Source organism: Malaclemys terrapin, chromosome 1 (assembly GCF_027887155.1).
Source record: "Malaclemys terrapin pileata isolate rMalTer1 chromosome 1, rMalTer1.hap1, whole genome shotgun sequence".
Classification (NCBI taxonomy): Eukaryota; Metazoa; Chordata; order Testudines; family Emydidae; genus Malaclemys; species Malaclemys terrapin.
The window spans coordinates 26,866,477-26,878,732 of NC_071505.1; the positions used below are offsets into that span (position 1 = coordinate 26,866,477).

Genomic DNA, 12,256 nt, shown 5'->3' on the forward strand with positions numbered 1-12,256 from the left:
TATAAGACGTGTCTCTCTAGGGGGCTTTTTGCCAGAATAGCTATGTTGTTTACAAGTCTGATTAGTTCTGTCGGAGAGACTATTCTTGTACTTGAAGGGTGTGTTCGACCGCTTAGCTCAGAACGACATGCAGCGTCCAGGGTGCCTTCATCCTCTACCCCTCATTGACTGTGCAGGGGACCTGGAACAAGACTTCACATCACAGGAAGTAATGACCAGACTTACAAAGACCAAAACCACAGCCCCTGGAAAAGATGGCATTCGCTATAACATCCTGAAAAAACGAGACCCCAATTCTGCCATACCCCAAGCTTCTGGGAGAAATCTATGATGTTGCTTGTTTACAAGAAAGGTGAGTGAGACGAGCCCAGCAACTGGAGACCCATCTCTCTCTATTCCACCATGTACAAACTGTATGCCAGCTGCCTCGTGGCTAGGATCATAGACTGGTCTGTGAATGGAGGAGACATCAGCTCCATCCAGAAAGGCTTCATGTTGTGCGAAGGTTGTTACGAACACAACTTTGTCCTTCAGACTCTCATCCACACAGCCAGGAGGGCACGGAAGAAATGTGCCATAGTGTGGCTTGACCTGGCTAATGCTTTTGGATTGATGCCTCACCAGCACATTTTTGCCATGCTGCAAGAGTTCGGGATGCCTGAAAACTTTCTCCAGCTGATCTGAGAACTTTCTGAAGGCTGCACCACCACCACCCGCTCCACGGAAGGAGAGACATCTGAAATTCCTATCCATAGTGTCGTGAAGCAAGGTTGTCCCATCAGCCCCATCGTTTTCAACTTAGCCATGCAGCTGCTCATTCGAGCCATCTCCAGCAGTTTAGCCAGTTTCGACCTGTATGGCAACAGCGTGAATATCCTGGCCTACGCAGACAATCTGGTCCTGATCGCAGACAACCTGGAGTGTCTCCAACAAATGCTCAACATCACCAGCCAGGCTGTCAACTCGATGGGACTCCGCTTCAATGCTAGGAAGTGTGCAACCCTGCATATCGATGGCAGTAGAATGCAGAATGGTCCAGATGATGCCTTTTCAGATCGAGGATGAACCTATGATCTTCCTCAAGGATGGGCAAGCATACCAACATCTCGGCATGCCCACGGGTTTCCATATCCAGCAGACACCTGAGGATACTATTGCGGAGATCCTATGAGATGTGGCCAGGATCAACTCCTCCCTACTGGCACCATGGCAGAAGATCAACGCCTTGAACACCTTCCTGATCCCCTGTATCTCATTCGTCCTCAGGGAATCTGCTGTGGTGAAGGTACCTCTGAACAAGGCAGACAGCATCACCAGGCAGCTAGTGAAGAAGTGGATGTTTCTTCCCCAGAGAGCCAGCAATGAACTGGTGTACATCTCGCACAGGCAGGGCAGTGCCAACGTTCCTGGTATGGTGATCTGTGCGACATTGCAGTGATCACTTCTGATGTGCCCGGACGTCTTGGTGAGGAACATTGCAAAAAGTGCCATGCTGGATGTCATCAAGAAGCGAATCGTCAGGACCCCCTTCAATCAAGATGTCGCCACCTACCTGAGCAGCTCATTGGAAGGCAAATTTGGAAGAGTCCGGGGAGACTTTGCTTCGCTCTGGACTCGTGCCCACAATGCTATGCGACAACTGGAGAAGCGTATCCACTGCTGCTGGACGTGGTGCAAGGAATGCCAGGAGCTGGGAGTCCTTGTGCCACAGGTGAAGAATGCAGAGCACGCAATCCTCACTCCGAAAGCTAGAACCACGCTGGAGAGGACCCTGAAGGATCCCATCTGCAGCCAATACGTGGAAAACCTGAAACATAAGCCAAACCTTTGAAAAAGGCTTTGAAAATTCATGGCGATCATGGGAGGTCCCGGATGACTGGAAAAAGGCTAATGTAGTGCCCATCTTTTAAAAAAAAAGGAAGGAGGAGGATCCGGGGAACTATAGGCCAGTCAGCCTCACCTCAGTCCCTGGAAAAATCATGGAGCAGGTCCTCAAGGAATCAATTCTGAAGCACTTAGAGGAGAGGAAAGTGATCAGGAACAGTCAGCATGGATTCACCAAGGGCAAGTCATGCCTGACTAACCTAATTGCCTTCTATGACGAGATAACTGGGTCTTTGGATGAGGGGAAAGCAGTGGATGTGTTATACCTTGACTTTAGCAAAGCTTTTGATTTATTCTTGCCGGCAAGTTAAAGAAGTATGGGCTGGATGAATGGACTATAAGGTGGATAGAAAGCTGGCTAAATCGTCAGGCTCAACGGGTAGTGATCAATGGCTCCATGTCTAGTTGGCAGCCGGTATCAAGCGGAGTGCCCCAAAGGTCGGCCCTGGGACTGGTTTTGTTCAATATCTTCATTAATGATCTGGAGGATGGCGTGGATTGCACCCTCAGCAAGTTTGCAGATGACACTAAACTGGGAGGAGTGGTAGATACGCTGGAGGGTAGGGATAGGATACAGAGAGACCTAGACAAATTAGAGCAGTGGTCCCCGTCTTTTCCATTTGGCAGGCGCCGGACGACGAGCCACTGAGGACTGTGGCTGGCGGACAAGCATCCGCCGAAATGCCGCTGAGAAGCGGCAACGTCAAGAGGCGCTGCTGCCGAAATGCCTCCGAGAAGCAGTGTCATCAAGAGGCATCGCCGCTGAAATGCCGCCAAAAATGCCTTTTAATGACACTGCTTCTCGGCGGCATTTTGGCGGCGATGCCTCTTGACATTGCCGCTTCTCGGCGGCATTTCGGCGGATGCTAGTCTTCCAGCCAGTATGCGGGCGCACATAGATGCCCTGGCGGGCGCCATGGTGCCCACAGGCACCGCGTTGTGGACCACTGAATTAGAGGATTGGGCCAAAAGAAATCTGATGAGGTTCAACAAGGACAAGTGCAGAGTCCTGCACTTAGGACGGAAGAATCCCATGCACTGCTACAGACTAGGGGCCGAATGGCTAGGCAGCAGTTCTGTAGAAAAGGACCTCGGGGTTACAGTGGACGAGAAGCTGGATATGAGTCGACAGTGTGCCCTTGTTGCCAAGAAGGCTAACGGAATTTTGGGCTGTATAAGTAGGGGCATTGCCAGCAGATCGAGGGACGTGATCATTCCCCTCTATTCAACATTGGTGAGGCCTCATCTGGAGTACTGTGTTCAGAGGGCAACAAAAATGATTAGGGGGTTGGAGCACATGACTTATGAGGAGAGGCTGAGGGAACTGGGATTGTTTTGTCTGCAGAAGAGAAGAATGAGGGGGGATTTGATAGCTGCTTTCAACTACCTGAAAGGGGGTTCCAAAGAGGATGGATCTAGACTGTTCTCAGTGGTACCAGATGACAGAACAAGGAGTAATGGTCTCAAGTTGCAGTGTGGGAGGTTTAGGTTGGATATTAGGAAAAACTTTTTCACTAGGAGGGTGGTGAAGCTCTGGAATGGGTCACCTAGGGAGGTGGTGGAATCTCCTTCCTTCGAGGTTTTTAAGGTCAGGCTTGACAAAGCCCTGGCTGGGATGATTTAGTTGGGGATTGGTCCTGCTTTGAGCTGGGGGGGGGGCGAGGGGGAGGTGTTGGACTAGGTGACCTCCTGAGATCCCTTCCAACCCTGATATTCTATGATTCCAAGGCATTCGTGGTGACGTGCAACTGGGACGCCAGCAACCACTTCCTCACCAGGGGCAGCTTCACCTGATTTGCCGACTGGAGGTTCATCTACAGGACCCGGCTCAACTGCGTTCCACTGAACAGTGCTGTCGGCCACGGGAATCAGGACAAGTGATGCAGGAAGTGTAGCTATGCCAATGAGACAGTACTCCACGTCTTGTGTAGCTGCAAGCCCCATTCCAGAGCCTGGCAGCTGCGACATAATGCCATCCAAGATCAGCTAGTCAGAGGCATCCCGCCACCCGTAGGGAAAGTGGCTGTGAGCTGTGCCATCCCTGGAATGGACAGTCAACTGCGACCGGACATGGTCATCACCAACGCGGACCAGAAGAAGATCATGATAGTGGATGTCACAGTGCCTTTAGGGAACAGGACCCCGGCCTTCCGTGACCCCCGAGCTCGAAAGGTGGAGAAATATGCCCCCTCTGTCCAAAACCTTGAGAGCCAAGGGTTACCAGGTTCAGACACACGCACTGATCGTTGGAGCTCTGGGCTCATGGGACCCCGGTAACAACTGGGTGTTGAGAGAATGCGGAATTGGTCAGCGCTACGCTCGGCTGATGTGGCAACTCATGGCCATCAGGTGGTCAAGGGACATCTACATAGAACACATCACCGGACATTGGCAATACTGGGAGAGATGAGCTGGAGTGCCAATGAGAAGCACAGTCAGGAAAGTATCTGAAATACTTTCCTCATGGATTGTATTTTTTAAATGGACACCCTACCCTAAATTCTCAATTACTGAGGGACAATCTTCACTCATTGCTATATTTGCTTTCCACAACCAACTCTCTGTATAACTTACCATGAGTAATGTACCGGCCTACTTGGATGCTAATATCTAAACTGTATTGTTAAATTTATTTATCTAAGTTTGGGTTATTGCTGATTATGCATTATATGTATCTTATGACTTTTAAAACAAAATTTGTATCTATGGATAATCTAAGCACTATACCCAGATGTACAGACACTCCTTTCTTAACCTGTGTACTATATAATTTTTTTAACATTAGCTTTAATAAAATTTTTAATTCCCCCACACCCACTCCTAACCAACATAGTTATGCCAGCAAAACTCTGTAGTGTAGACCTGGCCAAAGATGCACTCACATTTGTCTGCACTTAAAGCTTGGAGGTTCCTTTTGTTGCAGAGCATCTGCACAAAAGGAGGGTGGGTGCCCAGCCCCGGGTTGCCGTTCCAGGGTATGTGCGATTTTGGGCAAGGGATTTCTCAGGTGTAAAACTTGGGAGGAAAAGGGGCACATAGTTTGTTGAGCAGTCAGACTGGAATGGAAGCTTTGAGAGAGACAGAGACACTAGACCAGGCGTGGGCAAACTTTTTGGCCCAAGGGCCACATCTGGGTATGAAAATTTTATGGCGGGCAATGAATGCTCACAAAATTGGGGGTTGAGGTGCGAGAGGGGTGAGGGCTCCGGCTGGGGGTGTAGGCTCTGGGATGGGGCCAGAAATGAGGAGTTCAGGGTATGGGAGGGAGCTCCGTGCTGGGGCAGAGGGTTGGGGTGCGGGCTCGGGGGGGGGGGGGGGGCTGGGGATAAAGGGTTTGGGGTGCAGGAGGATGCTCCGGGCTGGGACTGAGGGGTTTGGAGGGCTGGAGGGGGATTAGGGCTGGGGTAGGGGGTTGGGGTGCAGGCTCCGAGTGGCACTTATCTTAAGCAGCTCCTGGAAGCAGCAGCATGTCCCCCCTCTGGCTCCTACGCGGAGGTGTGGCCAGACAGCTCTGCGTGCTGCCCTGTCCGCAGGCGTCGTCCCTGCAGCTCCCATTGGCTGCAGTTCCTGGCCAATGGAAGCTACGGGAGCGGCACTTGGGGTGGGGGCAGCATGTGTAGCTCCCTGGCTGCTGCTGCGCATAGGAGCCGGAGGGGGGACATGCCGCTGCTTCCGGGAGCCGCGTGGAACCATGGCAAACAAGCCCCGGACCCTGCTCCTCGGCGGGAGATCGAGGGCCGCATTAAAACGTCTGAAGGGCCAGATGTGGTCCCTGGGCCGTAGTTTGACCACTCCTGCACTAGACAGTTGCTTCTGTAGCAGGGCAGAAGAGCTAGATTTTAAAAAGCAGAGTACAGAAATATGATTAATTGATGTCTTCCTTCTAGGATTCTTTGTTTTCTTGCTTCTGCCTTGTAACCACAAATTATTCACTTCTCCAGTTAGACTGAACATTTCTCAATACCAGTTAAATTTCTTGTAAAGAGACAAGTAAAAGGTGGGATTGACATCCGGGGGTGGGGGATGTGCTTAGCTTGCTGCTCAAGTAAAGGCATATACAGTGCCTGTAACCATTAGTGGGATCGGCATGCTTGATTCTCAGTTCAGTACACTGAAATCTCTAAGGATTCCTAGATCCACCCACTCCGTCATGCTTTCTGTAAGTGTTTGAAAACAGTTTTGTCCCATCTGTACTAGCAGCTTAATCATTTTCAAACACAGGTTCAGGAGGATAGCATTTTTATTCACAGCATTTTTCCGCAGTGGTCAGATCCCTTGTGACCTAAACCTGAGTTCTGCCTTAGAAGGTGTAAAACTTTGTCCTATAGTGCTTATGTGCTCTGTTCACAAAGCATTCTGTAGCATCTGTAAGGGTTTGTCTTCACTGCAGAGCTAAGTTGGGTGTCGTCCTGACCCCCACTTCCATCCACACACACAGCTCCCTCATTCAAGTTTAGTGGTGTTTTCAGTCCCCGACTACCTGGCTTGTTGTGGGCTGTGGGTCAGCAGTTCCCAAACTGGATAATGACCCCAGATGGAGTCTTGGCAATCCCTAGTGTGCGGAGGATGCCATTTTTCTCTGCATAGCATGACCTTGCATGTTACAGTGCATGTGAGGTCACGATGCATGGAGGGATGCCATTTTGCTCTATAAAATGGCATCCTTTGCACAGTATGACCTTACATGCACCATAAGTATGAGGTCATGCAGTGCAGAGGACAAAATGGTGTCCTCCATGCTAGGATGCTTGAAGGAAATAATTAATCAAAATGGGGTCATGCTTGCAAAAATTTTGGGAACTCCGGCTGTAGCCTCAGGCTTTCAAGCTGGTAACAAGCTGACTTTGCTGTGAGGATTTAGGCTAAATCATTCATGCTGATAATACCTTCCCACATTTCCCCTGCCCCCTTGTGTACTTAGAAGAACAGACAAGTTCTCCCACAATTCCATGGGAAAGGGAAGGGCATGAATGAGCATGGGGCAACCATAACTTTGTATTAACATTTTTTGCCAATCAATCTTCCAACATAGAACCCAGGAAACTTGTTGTTGATATAGATTTGTCAGTAATGGATTAGTTTTCTTGTGAGGATGGGACTTGAGAATAATGTGCCCTATCCTTTTAGATGATTCATGTAGAATATTTTTGGAGCCAATATACAAAAAGCAGAGAAACTAAGGGAATTATACTCTCTTTCTTATAATAGTATTTTAGCTCGAAACTCTGGCCTCTCCATAAATACTTATCTATGAGCTTTTCTGAGAGTAGCTTGGTCACTTTTTTTTCCCCTTTCTTTTTAGAATCACTGCACAAAGACTTGCTCATTTGAACAAATGTTTGATGAACTTTAAGTTGGGAAATTTTAGTTACAAGAACCATCCGCTGAAATTGGGAGAACTGCAAGGGAACCATTTCACAGTTGTTCTCAGGTAAAATGCTGCTATATGCCAGGACTTTGCCATTGATGGGCTTCTTAATCAAGTCAGAGTTTTTCAGCTATAAAGTAGGGAGAATACCAGGGGATCTGAGACTACTTTTTTACTACTCTGAAACTTTTCTCAATTAAGCTGTGGGGGAGGGAACTTGCTGGATTTAGAAATGCAGTATACAATGTATGTTGACTTTTAACACTGATAATGACTGCTTTCAGGAGCACAAGAGTACAAGTTCGAACTGATCTGATGGCTGTAATTTGAGATGGTTTTACTGTTGAGTGGATTTTTAAAAATAATTTTGTATGTTATTAGAAATATAACAGGAACTGATGATCAAGTACAGCAAGCAATGCACTCTCTCAGGGAAATTGGATTTATTAATTATTATGGAATGCAAAGATTTGGAACCACGGCTGTTCCTACATATCAAGTTGGAAGGTATGGGTTTTTTTAATTGATGATTTTATTGTGTATACTAAAGAATCATATTTTGAAATTTGTATTTTAGCATGTTACATCTGTGTATGGTTTTTTTTTTTAATTTTATTTTTTTCTCTCGGTAAAGTTTCAGTCATGATATTGTGGGTCAAATTTAACATTAGCATCAGGAACAGAATCTATGTAAGCAGCAGTAGCAGTTGTCTTGCGCAATATTGGCTGTAGATGAAATGTAAAATTTACAGAATATTTTGGTTTTCGGGGAACTTAAATATATCCCTAAAACCTGTTCCTGTTTTAATAATAGCTAATAAATTTTCTGTTTCATTTTAGAGCTATTCTACAAAACAACTGGAATGAAGTAATGGATTTAATATTAAAACCACGGCCTGGAGGTAGGTTCTAAGAAACACTTTACACATAATTGAACAGAACAGTATTTATGGAGAGAAAGTTGAACTTTTTAAAATTGAAGTACATATGAATATTCACATTTTTGCATACGGTAAACTTTGTCAGCACTGGAACTGTCCTTTCTGTTTAAAATCTTTCAGCAAGCTCTTAACAACAACCATTGTTCATTGCCTGGATCACCCCCTCCTGTAGTAAAAAAGCAACCGGAAGGGGACTTGTTGTCTGAGTATCTTGGTGGGGATTTCTTTGTAGAGATTCCCTGAATATCTTGTTGTGAGTTGTGCAGGATTACCTTTCCCATGGAAAAACTACCCCACAACCTGAACCTCTGCATCAGCTCTGCCTTTAGCAGTCTCCCATCTGCCACTCCCTGGCAGCACAACTCCGCTTGGGCTGAAAAGAGCTGCAAAAAAGTTAACCCAGCCTGGGGCGGCTATATCTTGACTTTAGTGACTTGACTTTTTGATACTGTCTCGCATGACCTTCTCATAAACAAACTAGGGAAATGCAACCTAGATCGAGCTACTATAAGGTGGGTGCATAATTGGTTGGAAAATCGTTCCCAGAGAGTAGTTATCAGTGGTTTACAGTCATGCTGAAAGGGAGGTTTAGGTTGGATATTAGGAAAAACGTCCTAACTGTCAGGGTGGTTAAGCACTGGAATAAATTGCCTAGGGAGGTTGTGGAATCTCCATCATTGGAGATTTTTAAGAGCAGGTTAGACAAACACCTGTCAGGGATGGTCTAGATAATACTTAGTCCTGCCATGAGTGCAGGGGACTGGACTAGAGGACCTCTCGAGTCCTATGATTCTGTGCTCAAAAGTGCATCTTCCATTTTAGCCACAGAATGCATATTAGAAGGTATCAAGTATCAGGGGGTAGCCGTGTTAGTCTGTATCTACAAAAACAACGAGGAGTCTGGTGGCACCTTAAAGACTAACAGATTTATTTGGGCATAAGCTTTTGCAGGTAAAAACCTCACTTCTTCATCTTTTTGCATCTGAAGAAGTGAGTTTTTTACCCACAAAAGCTTATGCCCAAATAAATCTGTTAGTCTTTAAGGTGCCACCAGACTCCTTTGTTGTTTTATTAGAAGGGAGTAAACATTAGGTTGTATAGGTGGATTTATGAACCAACAACCCTATTGAACAGGAATATATTTTAAATGTACTTTAACCCTTTATATTTACATGTTTGTACGTTTGCTTTAAATTAGCCATGTCATGAGTCCTGTACTCCTACTACATTTTAAAGACAGGTTAACAAATGAGTCAGCTGTTCCAGTAGAGAATCTAGAAGACTTTGGCTCTTTTTTTTTTAAATAACTTTCACTAAGACATAAGCACGCTAGTTGCACTGAGATTTTCAGCTACATTAATATTTTAAATCAACTTGAATTTTTTGTTTTGCAGTTAAACTGTTAATCTTAAATTATTGTTACAGCTGAGAAAGGATATTTAGTTAAATGCAGAGAAGAGTGGGCAAAGACTAAAGATCCAGCTGCAGCCCTCAAAAAACTGCCTGTAAAAAGGTGTGTGGAAGGACAACTTCTACGTGGACTTTCAAAGTATGGACTGAAGAATATAGTCTCTGCATTTGGCATAGTGAGTGTAAAAAGGTTGAGGTTTTTTGTCTGTGTGTGTTTTTGTTTTTGTGGTGTCACTACATTTTAAATGGACTATGTATAAACCTCTTAAATCCATCCATTCCTCTCCTCTGTGTTCCCTTGAAGTACTGTCCACATTGTTTACTGAGGGGTCCAGACTCAAAATGATGTGTAATGAATAACTTGGGTGTTTCCTATTAATGCACATTGATGGAAGAACAGAATTCTAAATGTAGTTGCATGCTAATATGGAAGCTGTATGGTTATTAAACTCATCTGAATTATATAGGTATCTGTGACTTGTGTGTAAGATTTAAGATCAGATTTTCTTTGTGCCTTTAGAGAATCAAATCAAATTAACAGTGAGGGTAATTAGCCGTTGGAATAGGTTGACAAGGTATATGATAGAATTGCCATCACTTTGAAGTCTTGATTTAAAAAGATAAAATTGGATCTTTTCCGAAAATAGTTTTATTTCAGCCTTGGATTACTGGGCTTGACACAGGAATTACTTAGTGAATTTTCATGGTTTGTGTTATGCAGGATGTCAGAGTGAATGGTCTTATCAGTTCCTTAAGACCTACACATCTATGAAAAATAATTAAGTACTGCTTTAGAATTGAAAATGGGACTCGTTTCAACAAAACACTTGGCGAACTGTTACACAAAATGAAAATGAGCTTTTTGTATTGAGTGGATAATGCATACTTTTTTTTCCCTCTTTCTTTCCAAGTAAATTCCTCTCAAAATAAGACCAGGAGTGTAGCATACAAACCAAACATCTGCATGTTAACTCTGTGACTGGAAAAATGACTTGTTTCAGTATTTATCCATTAAGTGTGGCTGAGTGGTGAAAGTAACTAAAGATACCTATTATTCAGTTAAACATTTTTCACCTACAGATACCAAGGAATAATCGTTTGATGTATATTCATAGCTATCAGAGTTATATATGGAATAACATGGTGAGCAAGAGAATAGAAGAATATGGACTTAAAGCTGTATCGGGAGACCTTGTACTTAAAGGAGGTAAAATAAACTTCAAATTCTTGTCTCTTGGCATGATTTCTTTTTAAACTTTAAAGACTGTTACACCTTTCTTTAGGTAAAGTGTGTCAGTAAATGAAGATACAACACAACATTTGCTTCATTCATCTATAGTCAGATATGTTTAAATCAAGAACTTTATTTTTAAATTCAGTTAACAGTAGATGCCTGTGACAGAAAAATGTCATTTACCTATGTATTTTAAATAGAAAACTGTTTGAATTGTAGGGACAGCTGTTCATATTGAAGAAGCAGATGTTGATGATTATACTATCCATGATATAGTGATGCCATTACCTGGGTTTGATGTTATATATCCAAAGCATAAAAGTAAGTCTTTTTTTAATTTGCACAATCACTTAAAACTTAATCTGAACTAAGATTTTAAGTAGCTTTAATTTTTTTTAAATATTTCCTTTTCTTGTAGTCGGTGATGCCTACAAGGAAATGTTAGCTGCTGACAACCTTGATATCAGCAACATGAGACATAAAATTCGAGATTATTCATTATCTGGAGCATATAGAAAAATCATAATTCGACCCCAGAATGTCAGATGGTAAGTAATAATATACAGCTAAATTCCCTGTAAGCTGTGCAGTAGCCTATTTAGTACCGCACAGGTGCTCAGGGAACCCACCCCGGGACCAGCTGGGAGAGGGGTGCCCCTCCCCCAGCCCCAAGCTAGCCCGGCCTGCGGTGGCTGGGGTGGCCCAGACCTGCTGCGGCCAGGGCACCCCAGCCTGGACTGGAGAGGGCTGGGGGAGGGGCACCTATCCTGCAGCCCCAGCCCTGGAGCTGCTGTAGCAGGGAGAGGCACCTCTCCCCCCCACAGCCCAGGTGCTACTGAGGGGAGAGCAAGCTGGGGGGAGTTCTCTCTCCCCACGGGAGCACCCCCCTGCACCCCAAACGCCACCTCAGAGCCCACACCCCCAGCCGGAGCCCTCTCACCCCTGCACCCCAACTCTCTTCCTCAGCCCTGAGCCTCTCCTCCCTTGCCCCACCCCAGAGCCTGCACCCGCAGCCAGGGCCCTCCCCCCATCCCCCCCCCCAACCCTCTACCCGAGCCCCCTCCCACACTCCGAACCCATTGGCCCCATGCTCGCAACATGTAATTTCATATGGGCACCAATATGAAGGTCGTGTGTCACGCATCACCTCCATATTGGTGCACATAAAATTTATTCTGCAGATGGGTGGGAAAAATTACAGGGAACACTGGATACAGTGAAATGTATTTGGAAATAATAGGATGTCTCCAGAATACATACAGGAGAGCTGGCGAGCAGTGGTCTCATGTGTAGCTAGGCCATGATCAATACTAGTTTGTAGGCAGGAGCAGTAAATACAGATCTTTGTACCAAACACACTATGCACAGATCAGTAAGGCATAGGCCCCACTGCTTCACTGGTCCCCTGGCTCTGATCTG

The 12,256-nt window shown here is 45.4% G+C and overlaps 1 protein-coding gene across 4 annotated transcripts in view; it reads left to right on the forward strand.

The window, feature by feature from the left end:
• The window catches only part of PUS7 (pseudouridine synthase 7), a 45,342-nt gene that overhangs the window by 28,185 nt on the left and 4,901 nt on the right, over positions 1–12,256 (forward strand). For all 4 annotated transcript variants that reach the window (XM_054018255.1, XM_054018246.1, XM_054018270.1 and 1 more), the window contains 7 exons: positions 7,187–7,315; positions 7,634–7,759; positions 8,093–8,154; positions 9,619–9,779; positions 10,684–10,810; positions 11,057–11,158; positions 11,256–11,385. In XM_054018255.1, the coding sequence (XP_053874230.1) occupies positions 7,187–7,315; positions 7,634–7,759; positions 8,093–8,154; positions 9,619–9,779; positions 10,684–10,810; positions 11,057–11,158; positions 11,256–11,385 (837 nt within the window). The remainder of the gene's footprint in view (positions 1–7,186; positions 7,316–7,633; positions 7,760–8,092; positions 8,155–9,618; positions 9,780–10,683; positions 10,811–11,056; positions 11,159–11,255; positions 11,386–12,256) is intronic.